General features: G+C 38.5%; 1 protein-coding gene across 6 annotated transcripts in view; it reads left to right on the top strand.

Annotated features, from left to right (window-relative positions):
- atxn7l1 (ataxin 7-like 1) overlaps positions 1-22,258 on the top strand; it is a 34,165-nt gene extending 11,907 nt beyond the window's left edge. For 5 of the 6 annotated variants that reach the window (XM_053241624.1, XM_053241623.1, XM_034313242.2 and 2 more), the window contains 9 exons: positions 2,566-2,648; positions 6,567-6,750; positions 6,883-7,334; positions 9,996-10,078; positions 10,194-10,435; positions 12,957-13,143; positions 14,423-14,544; positions 14,888-15,503; positions 18,517-22,258. In XM_053241624.1, coding sequence (XP_053097599.1) covers positions 2,633-2,648; positions 6,567-6,750; positions 6,883-7,334; positions 9,996-10,078; positions 10,194-10,435; positions 12,957-13,143; positions 14,423-14,544; positions 14,888-15,503; positions 18,517-18,534 — 1,920 coding nt within the window. In that variant the 5' untranslated portion in view covers positions 2,566-2,632 and the 3' untranslated portion in view covers positions 18,535-22,258. Of the gene's footprint in view, positions 1-2,565; positions 2,649-6,566; positions 6,751-6,882; positions 7,335-9,995; positions 10,079-10,193; positions 10,436-12,956; positions 13,144-14,422; positions 14,545-14,887; positions 15,524-18,516 lie in introns of all 6 variants that reach the window. The other variant, XM_026923239.3, reaches the window with a different exon arrangement.
- Positions 22,259-23,131: the final 873 nt, after the last annotated feature.

Consider the following 23,131-nt stretch of genomic DNA (forward strand, 5'->3'; position numbering starts at 1 on the left):
AGTTTTTCAGTTTTATTAAGTATAAAATTGTTGTTAATTGTTTTTTCCCTCTTGTTAAATATTTTTTAAACATGTTTCTAGACATTAAATAAAAGTATCCTCAAATTCAGCTTGTCACAGTTTTATTAACAAATTCATTAGCAAACCTTTACATCCTGATGCATATCATGCATTGTCAAAAAATTCGTTTTAAATTAAGTAGTTTTATCATATCTGCCGCCCCTAGTCTGCATCCGGACGGCAGTTTGGATGAACTTGTCAAGAAAATATAAAAAGCCAAGTCTACAAACCAGGCACCTCAGGTTTGCAGTGCAACTTCATTTTACACCAGTAACATTAGAAACATGCATGACCGTTGTGATCACATGAAGTTCCTTAATCCAATCAGATTTTCACGCCTGTGGCAGTTTCACAACATTTACCTTTTACCCAACACCAGAGCGATTACAGTAAAGCTACACTGACTAAAGCTTTTGCTGTGCATTTAATATTTCTGTTCATTATTTCTGTATATTACATCTATAAAACACATCAACACCTGCACCACTGACAGGAGGAATATTTAATTGCAGTGGGTAAATGATCCTTAAGTATTCACATTTAATGAAGCATTTGTTTATTTTTCCCTCTCAATCCATTCATTAACTCTAAAGGATATTTGAATATGAAAATTAGGCAGAATTCACATCCCTAGGTCATGATTACTTTAGTCACTTTACCATTTTATACACTGTCTTTTGTTCCTCATTCGGCTGCTCCCGTTAGGGGTCACCACAGCAGATCATTGGTCAGCGTATTTTGATTTGACACAGTTTTTACGCCGGATACCCTTCTTGACGCAACCCTCCCCAATTTTTTTTATCCAGGCTTGAGACCGGCACTGGGAGCGCACTGTTGCACGGTTCACTGGCCGGGAGCGGTGCGAGTGCTGTGGCGTAACCACTAGTCTTCCAGGGACCCTATTTTATGCACTGTCTTTTAATTTGAAAAATCATCAGAAGAATAAGAAAATGGAGCTCAGTGCAGAGTTGTGTAGACATGTTTAATTATCACTAATGCTGTCGGTAATAAGGTGTTTTTCTTTTGGTGCAGCAATATTATTTCGCTAATTAAATATCCAACACCAGTCAGTTAATGGATTTGATGTTCTTATGTAAATTTCCTGAAAAATGTAACAAACTGCATTAGATCTTATTTTGATCATTTCTGACATTATGCTAGTAACATAATTCTAATAAAAGTTAAGATTTGGCTTTAGACGTGAGTGACACACCATGATGTCGGCTAGTAGTGGCGTTTGGGCTTATTCGATTCACACACTGTCAAAGCACATCTCTCTACTCGTCCAAAATCCAACACAATCCAAACTCCTTAAGGCTGTTTTTGGTGTTTGCTTGGTGTGAAATCGGGTGAATGTCACCATAGCATATGATTTACATCATTTACATTCTCGTCACTGAGACCTCATGTCCTGTCAATGGGAAAATTTTCATCCTGGAAGACACCACTCCCATCAAGATAGAAATATTTCATCATAGAATAAAGATGATCAGTCAGAATAACTTTGTTTTGATTCGGGGTGACCCTCTGCTCGAAGTTCTCACTCATCTGTATGTTGTTTTATATCGGCTGAAATATTCATGTTGTTAAAGTGCTTCTTTACTGGTTTGTGTCATTTGCTATCTGATTAAGAAAAAGTTTGTAGATAGGTGTGATTAATAAACTGGCCACTCTGTGTATAATACAGAATTCGTGCATATATTCTAATATGTTTATTATAGTTGTTTGAAAATTAGCATGATGTGCACTTATCCAAGATAAAAGAAAGAAAGAATATGCACTAGTTATAAGAATATGTTTTTGGTCTGGATGGATTTTGCTGGTTAGGGGTAAAATTCTTATGATGGGGTCATTTTATTTTATGTGGACTGTCTCCATCCATCCATCCATCTATCTATCCATCCATCCATCCATCCCTTCAAGATCTTCTGAATCACCCCACAGACCCACGACTGGCTTTATTAATGCATATTCATGATGCATTCGACTTATCTCGGAGGAGGGAGGCTGGAATTACGTCATTTTCAGTCTGTGCTTTCGAGCTGCAAAGTAGGACGTTTCCAACTGTACTCAGTGATGTATATTTTCCTCCACAAAACAGTGAACTGTGTAGTCAGTGTTATAGATTTAACAAGCGAATATGTCTGTGTTGATTGATCTAAAGCAAATACATGAATAGACAGTATAACTCATTTAAAGGTAAGAAGAGCTGCTTTCTTTAATGTTCATGCTGTGATCAGCCACGTTGATTTGACGTCACTTGCTGATCTTGAGTTCCCGAGTAGGAGTTCCGAGTTGTTTTTTTTCCTAGTTGGAGGCCAGAGTCCCGTGTTACAAGCTTTAGTGGAGTGCAGTATTCTTACCTCTCTTACAGTGTATTATAAACGGTATAATCCAACTGCTAACATCAGTGTATTTTAATGAGAAACCGTTAGGCTTTACGGTGTTTGTGGGTGTATGTGTGGTCTGTGGGTTTAACTCATTTTTACACCTTTGTACTTGCAGGTACTGGGGGAGCAGTTGTACAGTGAGTAGAGAGGATAGCCGCCCCCACCCCAGCGCCTTCAAAGCCATGCACAGCAAGAACCGTAAGTGCAGCACTACCCCTCCTCAAGGGTACTCCATCTGTTTCTGTCTCTTTGAATGCAGCTTCAGTTAATTTGCTGATATTTGCAAACGATAACTGGGCACTTTATTAGGAACACCATAGTAATACTGGGAAGGATACCTCATTTCTAGCTTCGATTCTTCTTGGCCTGGATGACAAGGTGTTGGAAATATTCCTGCGAGATTCTGGTCTATGTTGACATGATTACATCATATCATTGCTGCAGATTTGTCAGCTGCACATTCATGCTGTGAATCTCCCTTTCTGGCACATTCTAAAGGTGTACTATTGGGTTCAGTTCTGGTGACTGGTGAGCGACAATACTCAGATAGGCTGTGGCATTCAAATGATGGTTGATTGGTATTAAGGGGCCCAATGTGTACCAAGAAAACATTCCCCACGCTGTTATATCCCATGACCAGCCTGAACTGTTGACACAAGGAAGAATGGTATCAACAGCATGATACCTATGGTCCATGGATTCATGCTGTTGATGCCAAATTCTGACCCTACCATCTACTTACCACACCAGATGACATCTTTTTCAGTCTACAGCTATCTTTTTCATCAACAAGATGTTTCCGCCTGGATCTCCCTTGTTTTGATGTTGGATGTTTTTTGATTTTCACAACATTCTGTGTAAAGTGTTGTGTGTGAAAGTCCCAGGAGATTTTCTGAAACACTCAAACCAGCCCATCTGGCACCAAAAACCATGCCACGCTCAAAATCACTGAGATCACATATTTCCTCATTCTGATGTTTAATGTGAACATTAACCGAAGCTCTTAACCTTCATTATTTTATGCATTGCACTGGTGCCACGCGATTGGAGGATTCAGATAATTGCATGAATTAGCAGGTGTACAGGTGTTCCTAATAAAGTGTATATTGAATGCATACGGATGGATACGGTCCCCTCTGAACGTATTGGAATGGCAAGGCCAATTCTTTTGTTTTTGCTATACACTGAAGACATTTGGGTTTGAGATCAAAAGATGAATATGATGCGATAGATCAGAATTTCATTCTTTCATTTCTTGATATTTACATCTAGATATGTTAAACAACTTAGAACATTTTTTTTTAACCCATCCATTTTTCAAGTGATCAGAAATATTGGAACACGTGACTGACAGTTGTTTCTTGTTGCTCAGGTGTACCCTGTTAGATTAATTGTTTAAACATTTAATAACTCTGAATGTCTACTCTTGGTTTGAATTTTGCCTGTAAAGACTGCATTTGTTATTAAAAAAGATAAACCAACTTGAAGACCAGAGAGCTGTCTATGGGAGAAAAGCAAGCCATTTTGAAGCTGAGAAAAGAGGGAAAATCCATTGCACCAGTATTGGGCATAGCCAATACAACAATTTGGAATGTTCTGAAAAAGAAAGAAACCACTGGTGTACTAACAACCAGACATTGAACAGGTTGGCCAAGGAAAACAATAGCAACTGATGACAGAACCATTCAAACCAAGTCCAAAAACAACATTCAGTGACATCACCAACAACCTCCACAGGGCAGGAGTGAAAGTATCACATTCCACCATTCAAAGAAGACTTTGAGAGCAGAAATATAGGCCATACCACAAAATACAAACCACTCATCAACAGTAAGAATCAGAAGGCCAGATTGGAATTCATAAAGAAATACAGAGATGAGCTACAAAAGTTCTGGACCAAGATTAACTTCAGCCAAAGTGAAAGGCCAAAGTGTGAAGAGAAAGAAAGGATCTGCTCATGATCCAAAACATACGAGCTCATCAGTCAAGCTCGGTGGAGGTAGTGTCATGGCTTGGGCTTGCATGGCTGCTTCTGGAACGGACTCACTAACCTTTATTAATGATGTCACTCATAATGGTAGCAGCAGAATGTATTCAGAACTCTGCAGAAACATGTTTGCCGATTTACAGAGAAATGCTTCCAATCTAATTGGGAGGAACTTCAACATGCAGCAAGACAATGACCCAGTACACAGTGCCAACACAACAAAGCACTTCATCACGGGAAACAATGGAAGGTTTTAGACTGGCCAAATCAATCACTACAGCATTTCATCTCCTGAAGAGGAAACTGAAGAGAGAAAATCCCCAAAACAAGCAACAACTGAAAGACACCAAGCCTGGAAAAGTATCGGTCACTGGCTTGATGCAGTTATTGCAAGCAAGGGATATGCAACCAAATATTAAGTGTTATTTACTTTCATTTACTTTAAAACTATTTGTTCCTATACTTTTGGTCACCTAAAATACATGGTCTGACACTAAAGGTGCCATGTTCTAACACATCTAGATGTAAATATCATGTAGAATGAAAGCTGAAATTCTGATCTGTTGTCTTTGAGATCTGTTGATCGCAAACCCCTTTTTTTCAGATAGGTACACACTTCTCTGAAATTCTTCAGCCTTTGTGCTTTAAACAATTTTACCCCAACACGATTTGTGTTACATTATAACAATCTCAATATTAAAATACAACAATATATTGTATTTTATTACTTGGGTATTTCTCATAAAATGTTTTTGAAGTTTGTAGAAGAGTTAACAACTATGTTAACAACAGCTATGTATGAATGGGTGTAAAACTTCCATGCATTTAAGGCCCAAGTCATTCACTAAACTTCTTAAAGGTCCATTAGGTAATATTTGTCACTAATATTTGTCAATACTATTAGACAGATCAGGTCTCTAACGGAGTTGAATGAGATTTGAATGTGCAGTGTTCTAACATTATCAACATCAACATGAAATTTTATGAGAATGTTCACGAGTGCTGCTGTTTGTCCTTTTTCCTTTTCCTTTTGAGCGCCAAGATACAGCTACTTGAAAGCCAAGTTACAACTCTATTAACACGTTTTATGAGGAGCGCAGTCACTGTCCTTATTTCTTTGTAATGAAAAAAAACCCATACTCGATTCGTTATGTAAAGCCAGCCAGTCAAAAAAGTTTTATGCAGATTGCCTTTAAATACCTGCCTTTTAAAACGTGTTTTTTGTCATAACATTTTTCCCCCCCTGAAGCACAGAGTGGCTTTTTTGCCTACAGGAGAATTATCTGTCTGTGCTGGGCGCTTGCTGATTTTAGACTGAGATGGGGGCGGAGTAAAGGGGCATTGGGGGTGCCTATATAATAACTGTCTAGAGTCCTTCCAAACATCAACAAGCATTCTGGACTGGAAGGCAGTTTTCCAGATGGGCTTTTTCAGCCACATAATGCGTTAATGCTGAGGACATGTTACAGAAAAATGTTTGCATGTCAGTACAGAAAGCAGTATATTACATAAGAGACACTTTTCAGACAAAAAAACGTAATGAAGGCTGCTGGGTTTTGCTGCAGAAATGAGAAGCAAGTGCAACAGTCAAAGTTTCCAGAAGAACTGTGGCTGCTTCTGCAAAATGCTCCGTACCAGATAATTTCCTTATAAAACTGCACAATTTGTACCTGAGACTATTTTTTTAAGTAAAGAGTCAAGCCAAGTACTGACTTTGTTTAATTTATTACTGTTTACAAATATTACATTCTTTTTAAGGCATCTTTGCTCTACAGCATTTCTTTGCACATGCCTAAGACTTTTGCACAGTATTATGTGTGTATCTGTATGTGTGTATCTGTATGCGTGTGTGTGTGTGTGTGTGTGTGTGTGTGTGTGTGTGTGTGCGCACAGTATACACACACTGTCCACTTTATTAGGAACACCTGTGCACCTGTAAACCATCATCATCTTTATTATTATTAACATCAGTTATATTTCCCATTCTCTGTTCCATAAGGAACTGAAGGAGCTTGTTTGCTGCCTGAGCTCTCAAGCGCTTCATTGTTCTTGCATAGTTATGTTGACCTCAGTTTTATTTTTTGTCATTCTTATGCAGTATCCTCTGTCTACACATATATGTTCTGCAGAGAGGAGACACGGTTCTGCAAGTGGTTCACGAGCCCCTCTGGTTCCCCTGAAGGCTAAGATGTCTCTGAGTCAGAGTGACGTAGAGCCTCTGCCATTTCGTGTGCCTCGCGACTACCCGCACTCTCGCTTCAACAAAGCCCCGCTCGCTGTCTACCCACCCAAGGGAGCCCGAACAAAAGCCTGGTTTGTGCCCTGTGCCTTCCTCTCAACTATACTAATGAAATATTTCCACATGAACCCTAGTTCTGCTAATTCTACTTATATATGGTGTATAATATATAATAAAATCTCACTTTCACTGCCTTTCTGCTGTAGTGTGTCCTTACCCGTAGTGAGTCTGGAGAAGATGCCCTGTTTCAGTCGCTCAGAGGGAGCACAAATCAAAGTCAGCTCTACTCCATCCACAGCTGGGTCATCACTTTCTATCCCCTCTTCATCCTCTACGTCTTTCTCACCATCCTTCTCTTCCCTAAAGTCTACCCTTGCGTCACAAGCATCTTGCAGGAATCAGGAAAAGCTTGTGAATGGCCGGGGTACCATAACCCCACGCTCCACCACACCCCCGTTATTGACTGACAGGCGGCCAAGCCCATCACAGTCGTCTCCCTTGGACAAGCGGCTCGCTGCGTCTCCGTCCTCACAGGACAGAAGACCTGCCACATCTCCTTCTCCATCTGCACTGGACAGGAGATCTGGTGTCTCACCCTCTCCACCAGACCGAAAACATCTGAATGGAGCAAAGAGCAGTAGTCACAGGAGAGTTTCAGGTTAGAAGATCAGCTTATTTACCCCATATAGTATTTTTGCTTAATAGTTATTTTTTCTTTTATTAACAATTTAGTTCTGCTTTAGTTTTAGTGGCATAAAGCATCTGTATAGAACAATTCTATCTGAAGAAACTCAGTTTGCTCAGTTGGAGTAAAACTATATCTAAATGCTGTTATTGATAATAATTCTAGGCCATTAATTGTAAAGTTTTTTTTGTAGAAAACAGCCCACCCAGCTCTGTATCTCTGCCTGAACTCTGGGGGTTAGCAGGGAGAGTGCCGTGGTGGTAGACAGGCTCCAGCTTATGACTTGTTGGATGAGACAGCTCTTCCTCTCCATATGTTGTTTGTGCAGGCCTGGCCTCACCCCAGGCCTGATTTATGCTGTGTTATTAACCAGCCCCAGCTGCTCATGCTTTATGCTCCTTACAAACCCACAACTGTTTCTTCTTACTGGCCCTTCTTCATCAAAGTTGCATGTGGTCAAATCTAATAATGAAATGATTTTCAAAAATACTTGATTTGCAGTTAAATCATCAATATCAATTACAGCAATAAGTATAACAAGTATAGTAAATAGAGTAGTGTGACTAATAATAAAAACGATATCCATAAGATCCAAGCACCCTTCGAATGTAGCGTTCCCAGTGGCCAGTTCTTGCCAAGTTTCATACAACACGAAAGAAACCAGTTTGTTTGTTTGTTTGTTTTCAGGTTTTGTGACCATTGTGGTAGATGCCTGCTAAAAGCTGATTGGTCAATGGCGGCCATGTATTTTCAATTAATCCTCATTAGAAATTATTATAAATTAATTTACAAAGATGCAGTATACGAAATTTTGGTCATACTTCTAGCTCCTGTGAAACCATTATTTAAATTTAACCCTGCCCCCTATGGATGACCACACCCCAAACTTTGCACTTGTTCTCAGAACCTTTACATTTTGTCTGAAGAATGTAAGTAGGTGGAGCCTAAGGGTCTTAGCTCATTGCTCTTGCCTGAGTCATGGGAAGGGAGTATTATCTATTGACCAAAGTTCATGAATGTACAACCTACAGTTTGGTGTGCTTGATCCCTTTTAGCAAAGAAAATAAGGGAAAATAATAATACGATGATGAAGAAGATGACGTTGTGCCTAGCCTAGAAATGGTCATGGTCAGACTGACACCAGCCTTGTGATTGCACAAGTTTTAATATATATTGCAGTTTGCGGCTAGTTCTACTTTCAGAGACGGTTATTGGTGTTAATCGATAAAAGAGATACTAAATATATATATATATAGTGTGTGTGTGTGTGTATGTATGTATGTATGTATGTGTGTGTGTGTGTGTGTGTGTGTGTGTATATATATATATATATATATATATATATATATATATATATATATATATATATATATATATATATATATATATATATTAATAATACATTTAAAAAAATGAAATGTCTGTATGAACCCTGAAAAATCCTAATAATTCCAGTTTGTTGCTTGGACCCCTAATAATATTTGTAATCGCACTTGCACATTCAGGAACCTCTTACCAAAATACAGGAAATGGGGATTAGTGTCGATACATAATTTGTAAATGTGATTTAGAATGCTCAGAAGTGGATATCAGTCCTTCAGTTGCATAAATTAGTGCATTTACATGCCAAAAAGGCACTGCAAAGTTCTGAGCTGGATGAAGAGTCAGGCAGGCTGTTCAATATCACTACGATATTATCACTTGTATTTCTGAGGTTATTACATAATTTCATATCAACACTGAAACACGCCAGCTGCGATTTTTATTCAATTAATTTCTGTCAGCATTTTGTTTATATGAAATAAGGATTTGTTTATGTTGTTCAGGATTGGAAACTTGGCTCACCTGTATTTATAAATAAAGCTTTAATTAAATCTGAATTCAGATAAACCTATTTTGAGGACTAAAATGTATAAAAACCTAGCTTATAACTAAAGTTCGCATAATTGCCTGCAGGTAAGGCTGTAACATGGTTCTGTTTTCTACCTGATTTCAACCAAAAAACAGAGCCCTAGTCCATAGCTATCGATAAATATGCCTAGATGATAACATTAATTTTCATGAAAAGACTTGCAAAAGGCAAACATCTTGGACTATAAATAAACTTCCCTCACTTTCATCGGATTATTTGCTCAGAAACACAACGCCTGCCAAAATTAGGGTGTGTTTCATGTAAATGAGATGCGTTTGAGGGTAAATTAGGGTGTATTGTATGCGTATGACGTAAATAAGATGCTAGTGGGCGGAAGCATGTTTCCACACCCCTGAAGCTGATTCATCAATTGCACTTAAATCATTGCTCGTTTTGATGTCATACAACAGTTTAATGAATATCTTCGATGTGCTCAAATCTGCTTTTGTTTCTACACAACTTTGAAGAAAACAGGCCGCCGCCTTTCGGAACCAGGAGTAAGCTCGATCCCTCAATTCTGAGAGATGACGAGACATTATGAGATGATGAGAGAGTAATGAGAGATTATGGTTAATAAAGGACTTTTGTGTGGACAGATTCTGTGTATAGGAGAACATTTCTCTTCCATCTTAAATTTTGAGGTTTTAAACATTTCTGCAAATTTCAGCTGATAAAAATTTAAATATACGTGATCATATTTCTACTTGTTGCTTTTATTTTAGGGAGAGTCTATGATCCGAATAAGCACTGTGGAGTCCTGGATCCAGAGAGCAAGCGGCCTTGCACTCGATCTCTTACGTGCAAGGTTGGATACATGTTTTAGTCCAGTTCTCAGTGTTTTAATCATAGTGGATATGTTCTTCTTAGTACTCATAAGATCATAGATTTCTGGCTAGCTAAAGATACTGTTGTGTATGCAGACCCACTCTTTGACTCATCGTCGTACAGTCCCAGGTCGGAAGAAGGACTTTGATATTCTTCTGGCTGAACATAAGGGCCGGGCTAAGGAGAAAGACGCAGGGCAAAAGAGGGATGCAGCCAGTAGCCAAACAGCCCAGTTGACCCAGACACTCAGTCCTCTTTCCAGCACACCTTCAGGCTGTCACAATGGCAAGACCACTCCTACAATCAAGCTGAGGCTGGCCAGCACACACATGCAGAGGTACAAACAAAATGACCTAAAGGAAGTACTCACCTCAAGGTGTAGTGTTTTGTGCATGTTGAGTTGCTTTTCTGCTCAACATGGTTATAAAGAGTGATTATATGAGTTACTATATTCTTCCTGGCAGCTTGACCCAGTCTGGCCATTTTCCTCTGATCTCTCTTATCAGCAAGGTGTTTCCACCCACAGGACTGTCACCCACTCAGTATTTTTTGTTTTTTGCACCATTCTGTGTAAACTCTAGAGACTGTTGTGTGTGAAAATCCCAGGAGCTCAGCAGTTTCTGAACTACTCAAACCAGCCCATCTGGCACCAACAACCATGTCACGGTTAAAGTCACAGAGATCACACATTGTTCCCCAATCTGATGTTTGACTTGAACATTACCTAAAGCTTTTGACCTGTATCTGCATAATTTTATGCATTGTGCTGCTGCCACGTGATTGGCTGATTAGATAACTGCATGAACATGCAAGTGTACAGGTGTTCCTATTAAAGTGGATGATGAGTGTATATAGGGCTGTTTAGGCTCTTTTGCGCCACCTAGTGGTTATTGCTTTAATTGCTACAGATGTACATAAAGTATGCAGTCAGGTATGTGAACAATGCTCACATTGATGCCTGGGGCACATGTTCACATGTGGTCACAGGTCAAGTATAACTCTGAATTAAGGGTGTCAGTATGTCTATTGCTGTATGTCTATTTGCATTAGTCTGTGTTTTTCTGCTCTTTTTGTTTAGCTACCATCTGACACTTGCCCTGACCAGAAGTTCAGTATTTTGGTGCCTTAAATAGTTACATAAAATATCACATGGCACCTCAATAAATCCAGAATAATACATGAAGTCTGGTCACATATTATTAAACTAGGTGCATAAAATAATAATAGAAAAAAATGAACGAGTGTCCATTCATCAGCATCAGCAAGAGGAGAATTGTTAGTCATGGTCATCTAAACACAATTTCAAATATCACTTCAAACAACAACAAAAGAAATCTGCTACAGCAAAGCGTGTCCTCAACTTAATATCTCCTACAGTGATCATATGTATACTTTTCATTTTGCTTGGTGTTTACTCTTGCACATAATAAAACATAATTCCCCAACTGTATTATTGCTGAGATTTTTGGAAAGTGCTGAGATAACTCACTTCTGTCACTACCAGATACTGAACACTTTATCATGTCTGGAACTGACAGCTGCATTTTCCTTTGGCTTATGCTGCATTCGACTAGAGGTCATAACTTGAGCTAATCTCTGACTAGGAAAAAAACAAAGAAAACGCTTCCTCAGATTGGAATTCCTACCCAGAAACTCAGGAACGTCTCAACCCCAAGTTAAGCAAAACATGGAAGTAGCTTTGTTTTTTTTCCCACGTTGTAGTTCGAACAAACAGAGATTGAAAATGATGTAGTTCTGACTTCCCACTTCTGAGGTAAGGCAAATGCAGCAAATTATATGAGAGAGTTTTAAATAGGGTTTAAGGTGTATAAGTAGTACTAGAATCATCCATCTGTTGCTCTTTGTAATTACATCATGCACTTACTGTGCTGATCCTAACGTGAGAGTTCATCAGTATCTATTGTTTAGATCTGTGAACTGATTAAACATTGCATTTAATCAATATCCCTTCAGTAAAATAAAAATCAGTACTGACTGATGTTGATGTGCATCACAGCTGTGGGAATGCCCTTACTGCAGACACACCTACCCTAGAAAATTCTAAAAAGACATAAAAAAAACAAGTTTGCTAGTTTATACCATTTATCTTCCTTTTTAAACATATCTGGTGCATTATATAAAAAATATTTTGTTATTTATCTACACTGTATGGCCAAAAGTTTTTGGACACCTGGCCATCACACCCATATGTTCTTGTTGAACATCCCATTCCAGGTTTAGTCCACTTTGCTGTTATAATAACCTCCACTCTTCTGGGAAGGCTTTCCACTAGATTTTGGAGAGTGGCTGGGGGGATTTGTGATCATTCAGCCACAAGAGCATTAGTGAGGTCAGGTATTAATGTTGGGTGAGGAGGTCTGGGGTGCAGTTGGTGTTCCAGTTCATCTCAAAGGTGTTCAGTGGGGTTGAGGTCAGGGCTCTGTGCAGGACACTCGAGTTCTTCCACTCCAACCTTAACACACCATGTCTTCATGGAGCTCGCTTTGTGCACAGGGGCATTGTCGTGCTGGAACAGGTTTGGGCCTCTTAGTTCCAGTGAAGGGAAATTGTAATGCTACAGCATACAAAGACATTCTATACAGTTGTGTGCTTTAGACTTAGTGGCAACAGTTTGGGGAAGAACCACAGGTATGATGGGTATGTGTCCACATACTTCTGGCCATATAGTGTATTTTTTTTTTTTTTTTTTATTAGAAATGCTCTTTTTCTGATTTTCAGTCTCGCTTCTCTCATTCTTTTATAAATCACCCTGGCACAACATACCAGCTCCTTCCTGTTTCTATTTCTTATTTTTTTTATTACTTATTTACTTATTTTTATATCTCCTCTGTACACAGAGTCTCTGGTGGTGGGGGTGCAGTGGTGCTCAGTTCCACGACTATTCCTGCCCCTGATCAAATACCCAGCTGCCAGAGATACAGCGGGGATGTCCATGAATCCAGCGATGAGGCAGAATCTGAGCTTGCTGAGGAACTGGAGAAAACGTCATGTCATTACTCCTCTTACCACCCACGACCCATTAGTGTAAGAACAACAGGACTGCCATTAGAAATCCTCTATGACTTCCAATACTAGTTGATTCATTTTGATGTGAGATTCTGTAGTTTCTGAAGTGGTGGATAAAGCAAAAGACCAGGATACGGCTTTTTCCAGAGCAAGCTATGTATAAAAAATATATAACGTTTTTCAGTCTTTTCAGTAGGACTATTTTAAACACCTTTGTAAGTCTAAACAAGTTTGAAATAATCAACAATCAATATCATGAGAGCACATATGAGTGCAACATGCCCCATCAGGTCATAATACTATTTCCATATTCCTTACAAACAATGCATCCTAGAATACATTTTAGACTACATGATGTACCTAGTGAGAAGATAAACCAGAAGCAGTGAAATCTTCTTCGTAAGTTGTTAGCTAGCTACATTTCATCATTTAATTATAATTTGAGAAACTTGGGCAAAGCACTGGGATGTAGACTAAATAATAATACTAATAAATGTACAGAAATGATCATAAACCAACCTGCCTGTCTTGAGCAAGCGTTTTACTGCTGTAGATAATTTAAAATCTACTAAAAGCTATTAAAAACAACTATAAAAATTGCCTAGCATAATAATAATAATAATAATAATAATAATAATAATAATACATCAGAGTTCATGTTCATATAATAGGAATCAGCAATAACACACACTACATAGAATGACAGTATAAACTTCAACTTTTAAAGAAAGATACAGTCAGGTCCATAAGTATTTGGACAGTGACACAGTTTTCGTAATTTTGCCTCTGTACACCACAATGGATTTGAAATGAAGCAATCAAGATGTGATTGAAGTGTAGCCTTTCAGCTTTCATTCAAGGGGTTTAACAAAAATATTGCATTAACCGTTTAGGAATTACAGCCATTTTTTACATAGTCGCTCTGTTCTCACAGGCTCAAAAGTAATTGGACAAACTAACAATTATAAATGTAAGGAATATTTTTAATACATGGATGCAAATCCTTTGCAGTCAATGACTGCCTGATGTTTGGAACCCTTGGACATGGACCAGATGCTGAGTTTCCTCACTTCAGTTAGGTGGTTAGTTTGTTGCTAGCAAAAGATGAACATGGAGGCGTCCATGTTTTTTTCAACACCTCCGCATAAAACACTCCCGTAAAAAATACAATCAAAGGGACAGTATAAAAAAAATTATTCAGGAGCTGTATCTGCCCTGCTGTACATATTTCTAAAGAAATATATTATAACCTATGAATAATGTTTCTTCGCCTTGTTTTGTCCTTGCTTCTGGTCAGTGGTGTGCATTCAGCAGCCGGTTGATGGGCCAGGGCCACTATGTGTTTGACAGACACTGGGACAGGATGAGGCTTGCGCTGCACTGCATGGTGGAGAAGCATGTCAATGCTCAGATGTGGAGGTAAGAGTACACACATGGATTGTCTTTCCAAATGACCTACTTCACTGTGCAGTTCTCCCTGTGTATGCAGAGGTGTTGAAACTCTGCTGTGTATCAAACAAGCGCTGACTGGTTGTGCACTGATTGCTTGTGTAAACTAGCATGGGAGTGGCAGACTTTCGAAGACTGGCTAGCAGAAAAGGTGTGAATCCTAAATATCAGCAGATTTCCAGAAGTATAAATGAGCTTTGAGACTAAATGGTGTTGGTGTGATGTTGGCTTCTTCTGTGCACAGATGATGCTCTATTCAGTGCAGTCAAGGTTCCTGCCACAGCCTGATGATGTCACGTTTTGTGTGTTGTAGGAAAGTCCCTCTAGCGGCAGACAGCGTGCCTAGCATGTCTGATTCATCATCTCTGAGCATGTCCCTTCTCCCTAGCCCCACTCCACCCCTTGACTCTATTTCCACTGTGTCCTGCTCCACCCCTTTCTCCCAGAACGGCACCAGAATCTTCTGCCTCCAGGAATCCAAACTGCAGCTGAATAAAACAGCCAAGTCATTAAAAACCTCTGCAGTAGGGGTGTTGTTGAAAAAGCACAAGCCACCTCCGGTTGCTGAGAAAAGAAATGGGAGTGGCTACCATCTTTCAGGCCCTGCACACATCAGCAATGGCACGGCGGCGCTGAGCATGCGGTCCAAACCAAGCCAGCCTGGGGGAAGTCAGGGGCTGAGCAACATGGACAGATACACCAGCATCGAGCTAAACCTGCCCCAGGCTCCGAAGGGCAATCATGGGGCAGTTTTGTCCCAAAGCCTGCTGCCATGCGGATCCACAGAGGGACGCAAACGCAAAACCTCCGGCTCTGAGCGAGCTGGCAAAGTGACCAAAACAACGGCGCACAATGAAATCTTCCAGAAGAGCAGCACTGCTTTGCTGTCCTCGGCAGCTGAGGCGTCCCATAGCGCCCTCTCCAGACTGGTGAGCACTGAGATTTAGTGGTACGGTCACTATAATCATATTAGACTGTAATTGTAGATTAACTGATAGCACAGAGTTTTCATACTACATTCTTTTTGTGTATATATTATAGATTGTGTGTCTGTTAATGCTGTTCTACCATATAAACAAATTCTAGTATGATAACTGTAATGGATAAATATTTAATTCATGTATAGTACAGAAACGTGTACCAGATCATGGATGAATTCTCAAATCAGAAGGTGTGAATTAATTTTCTAAAACAGCAGCTCGGACAATATTTCTGGCTATAATGTAAATGATAGGTGTGTATTAAGTTGCTCATTTTAAAATGTTATTATTCATAGAGTAACAGTAACAGGGATGTCACATAATCTCAGGCTAATAATAAACTGATTTTTAAAACTTGTTGTTTAACAAAGAAAAACATATTTGCTGATAGGAAATTTTGTGTTAGGAGACATTTATATCATTTTTTGGAGACAGTCTCACTTCTATGATTTTCTTGACATCCTGATTTCTTAATGCCAACATCTTCTGGTCTTGTTAGTCCTTATTTATTCATCATCTGCATCAGTAACCATTTGCCTCTCCTCTTCTCTACGTTAATCAGATGCCTAGCTAGTTCTACAGATGGATTAGATCAAGCTAAGAGTGGAAAAGGAAATAGGTAGAGACGTTTAGACTGGGTAGACCAAAGCTCAGAATGTATTTTAATTTAGTAGAACATCAACATGCCACAACACTAATGATTAGCCTCTTAATGTTACAGGTTATACCCAAATGAAGCCAGCTATCTAATGTTTGATACAAAAATAGTTAGCTAATGTTGGAAAAAAGCTCAGATGGATCACATCAAGCAAGTCTTTATTGTAAATTAATTAAATATTTATCCATTTATTCATTAACAGGATTGCTGCTTACACACTTGTAAACTGGAATATTGTGCTTAACTGTTATCCTACCATGAATTTTTATTTGATAGCCTTGCCATAACAGACACATAATTGATAATATAAACACAAAGTAGTCGTAGCCTGGAGGCATGTCTTAGCAATGCCATATGAAAAACATTCTAGCCAAACATTGTAAACTGAACATATTTTTTGTAGAGTATCTTAGCTAGCTAGCAAAGGGAATGTCAACTATTCCTCCTTTTAGCAGGCATTAGTTATATAGTATCCAGTAGGCCTGGGTTTTGAACCAGTACTTTTTTAACTAGTTTTCTCCCCAGCTCATTTCCCAACTCATTTCCCAATTCCTGCCCACTTCCTAGCTCTCCCCTGTCACACGACAAGGAAGATGAAAGCTAGCACATCCTTTTCTCCAAGACACATGACGCCAGCCACTACATCCTTTTGAACTGCTGCTCATGCAGCAGCAAAGGGCAGCGTAACACACTCTGGGGAAAGCGCTATCCGCCCTCTTCTTCATACATGAGCTCACAGATGAGACATAGTATCTCATAATTAAACGTATTGACTCTGGAGCTGGTTGTTATGAGGCATATTGCGATTAAGCAAATGCTGCTAAATATTCCCTGTTAGGAAAGTGTGACTAAAAGGACAGCAAGTTGCTAACCTGACATTTTTTCAGTGACATTAAAAACAATGGCTAATTTAGAGAATGAGATAAATTTCCCCATATTAGAATTCACAGAATTCTATGCATAATTTGACAAGAACAATTAAGTAATGTACCTTCAACAGGATCTCAGGATGCTGTTAGGTAAATATCACAGTGTGTCATTTAGTTATGTCAAGTGTTATATATATATATATATATATATATATATATATATATATATATATACACACATATATATATATATATATATATGTCTATATACCCCTTTTTGCAGGTTTTCTGTGATTTAAACCAAGATAAATCATGTCAGATCCTTTTCCACATTTAATGTTATATAGAAACCAACAAAATTAATGTGGGGGGAAAAAACAAATAGAAATGATTTAGGGGAAAAAAGAAAAACCTTACATTAATCTAGGTGCACAAGTTTACACACCCTTTTATAATGGGGCATGTGACTGTGCTCAGAACGAACCAATCACATTCAAACTCATGTTCAAAAGTAAGGATCATATACCTGTCATCAATGAAGTGATTCTGATTAACCCAAGAAGATCTGCTGTTTCTATAGGATTGTCTTCACATCTTGGTTTCATCTGACTGCTGAAGCCATGGTCCTCAAAGAGCTGACAAACCATGTGGCAACATGTGCTATTGTCTGATCAGACCAAGGTAGAACATTATGGGCACAATTCCAAAACAAGAGAGATTATCACCCAAAAAAACCCCACTATACTCATGGTGAAGCATGGTGGTGGCAGCATCATGCTGTGGGGCTGTTTGTTTTCATCTGGGACTAGGGCTCTAGTCAAGATAGAGGGATTCGTGGATAGCTCCAAATACCAATCTAATTTGACACAAAACTTGCAGGCCTCTGTTAGACATCTGAGGATGAAGAAAAAATTCACCTTCCAGCACAATAACGATCCAAACACAAATCCAGAACGGCTTCAGAAGAAGAAGATGAACATTTTGGACAGGCCCAATTAGAGCCAGGTCTAAATCCTATCCAAAACCTGTGGAATTACTTGAAGAGCACTGTTTACAGGAGATCCCCTGGAAGATTTTTGGAAGGAAGAGAATTTTTGCAAGGAGGAGTGAAATAAAATTGCCAAATCATGAAGTTGGTAGACTCCCAAAAAGACTGAGTGCTGTATTACAAGCAAAATGTGCTTTTACAAAATATTAGTTAAGGGTTGTTCCCATTTATGTAACCAGGTTATTGTAACTTTTCTCTTTCTTCTTTTTTTTTAATTCTAAAATGTTTATATTTGTTTTTCACTTGAATTTTGCTGGTTGCTATATCACTATGTCACATCTTGGTTTAATTTTTTAGATCACAGAAACCTGCACTTTTAACAGGGGTGTCTACACTGATTATATCCAATGTATGCATGCAGTACAACTAATCCATGTGTGTTTTCAGTCCAAGGTGCATCAGTGACACTGGCTGAGGTGGAACAAGTAAAGCAGCTTTGCAGCAGTGACCTTTAACCCCCCTCTTTTACACACGGTGGTGACCTTTAACCTGCCTTGGCCTGCATGCAGTGCCGTGACCCCACATTGGCCCCGTGGAGCCCATTGCACTGTGTGTGAGGGTGTGTGCCTGTGCACCCTGAATGTTCAATGACAAACCCGGCCCACTGGGGCTTTGATGTATCAGTCTATCTCGTTTGTTTAGGTACTGCAACTTGTAATAGAACTGGTCATCTGCATAACAACAGTAACAAACTGCCATTTCATTCTGGTCATCTGTCAAAAAAACTTTACATACAAAGATGTCTCAGATGTTTAAGAATCAACGTGGCTTTTTGTACATCATACACCCCCAGCAAGTTTTTTTTTCTTTTTTTTTCTTTTTTTTCAACGGGTCTGGCAGTTTGGAAAAGTGGAACAGTAAAGACAAACTGGTTGGATTTGATACGTCAGTGTGCTGGAAGTGTGAGGCAGGCTCTTCAGACTTGACCGGATCTAAAGTGCACTTAGTGTCCTATCATGCCTGGACTGCACAACAGGCTGCTGAGGAGAAAAAAAACAGACAAACAAAATAAAGCATTTCACCAAGGGAATATTTTATAGATGCTTTTTGGCAAGCTGTATTTTTCTAAAGAGGGTGAATTCAGGTTTTTGAGTATTTTGGAGTTCTTCTGTCACAAGTGTTACTGAAGAATACAATGTTCAGGACTCAAATCCAAGTTGGAAAGCAAACTAGCATAGTGTTAAATTTTGTATAATAATTTATCCCACATATTAATTTTCCTAACTTACATGGCTTATGGCATTGCTCAAATGTATATTTGTATGTCATTATAAAAGTTTAAGTATTATTATAATAGACACCTTATTGTTGGAAATATGAGTGCATATCTTTTTTTTTTCTTTTTTTTTTTTTTAATATTTATTATTAGTGTCTTTCAGAGCTTAGGAATCTAGAAGCTTCTGTCTTCCCTGATCTTCAAATGGTTTATCATGATTGACCTTAGTTCTTGTATGATATTAAGAGACACTCAACCGCACAAAATCAAAATAAGGAAAAGGAGCTTTTTAAAAACAAAGATTGTTACAAGCAGAATGGCAGCCTTTAGAAGCCAGTGAGAAGAATCACAGCTTCTTAAGCTAAGCGAGTTTTTTATTTTATTTTTTTTTTGTAATATTTTTACATAACATTTTCAGTGAACTCTTGCCTAGCTGTGAATTCTGACCGAGTAATTAAAGTTACGCTCAGTGGGATTTTTTTTTTTTCTTTTGGTCCATATAGTTTTTCAAAGTGTATATGTGTAGAATGCCATCTCTTTGCTTTTTTCAATTCATAAAGGAGTTTAATTTTATTGTTTTTTCACCATGACAGATCTGTTTAATATGTATTATTATTATTATTATTATTATTTTTATATAATTTAGTTGTAAACCTGTACTGGTTGTAGTGTTAAGAACAGGATTTAAGATTCTACGTCACTGTAACTCACCATTAGTGTCACACACAAGAGTTTCAGCTTTGTTTTGCTCCACTGAGTCACAGTGATATTCTTTATAATATTGTCGATCTTGTGAAGACAGAACTCTGACAATTTGTAAAGATCCCCCTTTTTGCACTTTTGTCTTTGAACAGGAATTTAATATGTTTCTATTTATAAAGGTATAATGAGGCATGTAATGAGGAATAGGGAAAGATATCTGTACAGTTTTGTCAATAACAGCCAATACTGTGTAATGACATGTAACATGTAAGGACATGTAACATGTAAGGACATAACTGTGTGATCCCAAATGCCATAACACCGTACCCGTCTGCTGTGCGGGTATATAAATTGCCCTGTATGTGTCATTATTACCGTATTGCCTTGCTGCTATGCAAAATTGGCTGTAGGTCAACTGCCAGAGCTAAAAACCTAACCCCGAACAGTTTTTTTACCTTCCAGGTGATCGTGCACAGTGCTTCCGCAAAGTACTCAGGAGATGGTTCGGTCATGTGCAAGCGAACGAGATTTCACACATCACGCAAAATCCTGTAGATCTTCTTTCACATTCTTGGATGAGAGAACTGTGAGGTGAACAAAAATCACCCTGGAATTTGGTGCCATGTTTTTTAGTTCCCAGTCTTTGTCAGGCCATTGCATTGACCAATGCTGTCACTGCTGCAAGGATACGAGAACATTTACAGTCATTAAATATAAATCAGAAATGATGACTCATGTTGCTTTATCGCACTAAGCACACTGGGACATCTCCAAATTAATCTTTACATTACTTAATCCAGCTCTAAAAACACTATGGAGGTTTGAGTATTGTGAAGTTTACACCTCTGGGAGTTAGGAGTCATGATGTAGGTTTTTTTCGAGCCCCTTCTTTATGGATGCCTGGTCTTTAAGTGTTACTGGTGCTTTTAATGAAATATCAGAACCACAATTATCAAGGACATTCCATGACCTGCTGTAATTGACATACATTTCCAGCATTGTTCCCACCTGAAGGAATCATCATCATCATCATCATCTTCTTCTTCTTCTTCGCTTTACATTTTGTGCTGAGTTTAAACGACACTTCATTTTCACAAAACACCTTGCCATGCACTACCTCATTTACACCAAACTCATTTACACCAAACAATTTTGCAGCATCTCCTCTGAAACAAGTACAATACAATATAAACTGAGCGTTTCAACTCTCAAACATCCTAAATAGCAGTGCATGCAGTGGTCTTTGCACACACCCACAAAGACAGGGACCTCATATTTTTCTTTCCCTAAGTGATTTTGACAGAATTTATTCTCAGGACTAAAATATGTGAAGGAAAACCAATCAGGCATGTGTCACATCAGTGGGCCAGAAAATACATTTTAATTCATCCAAATAGCTGCTTATATGCATCGAACACTGAGATATACAGTGCCATCTAGTACCAAATTTTGATTTATGGCTTTTCATGCTTTAAATGGCAATATACTAAAACATGTTCATTAATTATGGGTTTTATAATGGCTATAAAACAGGCGCATCATGCTTTCTTTCCACTCTTACTGAACTTTTTTTTTTAAGGGTCAATACTGTCTGCTGTTGCTTAAGTAAGGGCAGTTTCTTCAAACGAATATGTAATTTTCTTCATCAGAATGTAATATCTTCATGATCTTAAGGAATAATAGAAAATGACCAGTGCCCAGTTTCACAGAACACACATACAGTTCTAGTGAAGCAGAAAAAAAGGAAATGTCTGAATACTGTAAACTGCAGTTCTGTTTAGTGTATCTCTTTCTGTCGCTGGGGTGAGATTTCCCAAACGCATCCTTACCCAAAGGTGATACAGGCCATGTGGTTAAACAAGAGTCAGACTGACCACTTTGTCTAAACTTAAGGTGATCTCAACACTGTGATGCTGTTGGGAAGCTGGGCCCTAACCTGTTGCATACATCTACTGATAAGTACATATGCTCTTGCACATGTGTGCATATGACTACTTTGCTTTTATTTGTGAATGTCAATAGCAAGAAAAGACAAGCTTTTTTAAAATAAAAAAAAAAACAACAATTTGATACCTAAAACAGAATGTCCAGAGTGTCCATTGACCTTTCTCGCCCTGTTGGCCTGTGCATTGTCAACAATGAAATAGATGTGTATTTTCAGGTTTGACTATGTTTTGCATTTCAAGTGTTACATAAATAATTTTTATCTACTTTATTGAGTCAGTTGTCTTTTCTTGATCAAGCACTGTGATTGCTGTGTAGAAGGTCTTCATAAAATTTTTCACTGAGAAAACCTGTAACCTTTTGCTCTTAATGGGAAATTCCCAGCAGCCTCCTCATTGAAATCACCTCAAGCGAAGTACACAAAGTTTCCAGAGAAACAGGATGTTTCTGTCAAGTGTGCGCGCGTGTGTGTGTGTGTGTGTATGGCTGCACAGTGGTGCAGTAGATCGCTTTGCTTCCTCACTACTTCGGGAATCCCAGGCTTCATCGTGTCTGGTGTGAACGTGTGCCCTGCATTGGAACAGTGTTCCATATGGAGTATATTCCCATTTCATGGTCACTGTTCCCGGGATAGACTCCAGATCCACTACGACCCTGACCAGGATATAGCTCTTACTGAAAGTAAGTGAAAGTGAGTGTAAATATATATATAAGGCCATATATATATATATATATATATATATATATATATATATATATATATATATATATATATAATGTAACACTCACTCTCACTCACTATCAGTATATACAGTCAGGTCCGGAAGTATTTGGACAATGGTGGAGTTTTTGTGATTTTTCCTTTATACACCACCACAATGGATTTGAACCACCACAGCTTTATTTTAAGAGGTTCCACAAAAATATGGCAATTACCATTTAGGAATTATAGCCATTTTCAACAAAGTACCTTCATTTTCAGGGGCTCAAAGGTATTTGGACAAAATGACATAATTGTAAATATAACCATAATCTTAATACCTGGATGAAAATCCTTCGCAGTCAATGACTGCCTGAAATCTGGAGCCCATATTCTCAAAACTCAAATGCTGAGTTTCCTCCCTGGAAATGCTTTGCCAG

This window comes from Pangasianodon hypophthalmus, chromosome 18 (assembly GCF_027358585.1).
Source record: "Pangasianodon hypophthalmus isolate fPanHyp1 chromosome 18, fPanHyp1.pri, whole genome shotgun sequence".
In the NCBI taxonomy this organism is placed as follows: Eukaryota; Metazoa; Chordata; class Actinopteri; order Siluriformes; family Pangasiidae; genus Pangasianodon; species Pangasianodon hypophthalmus.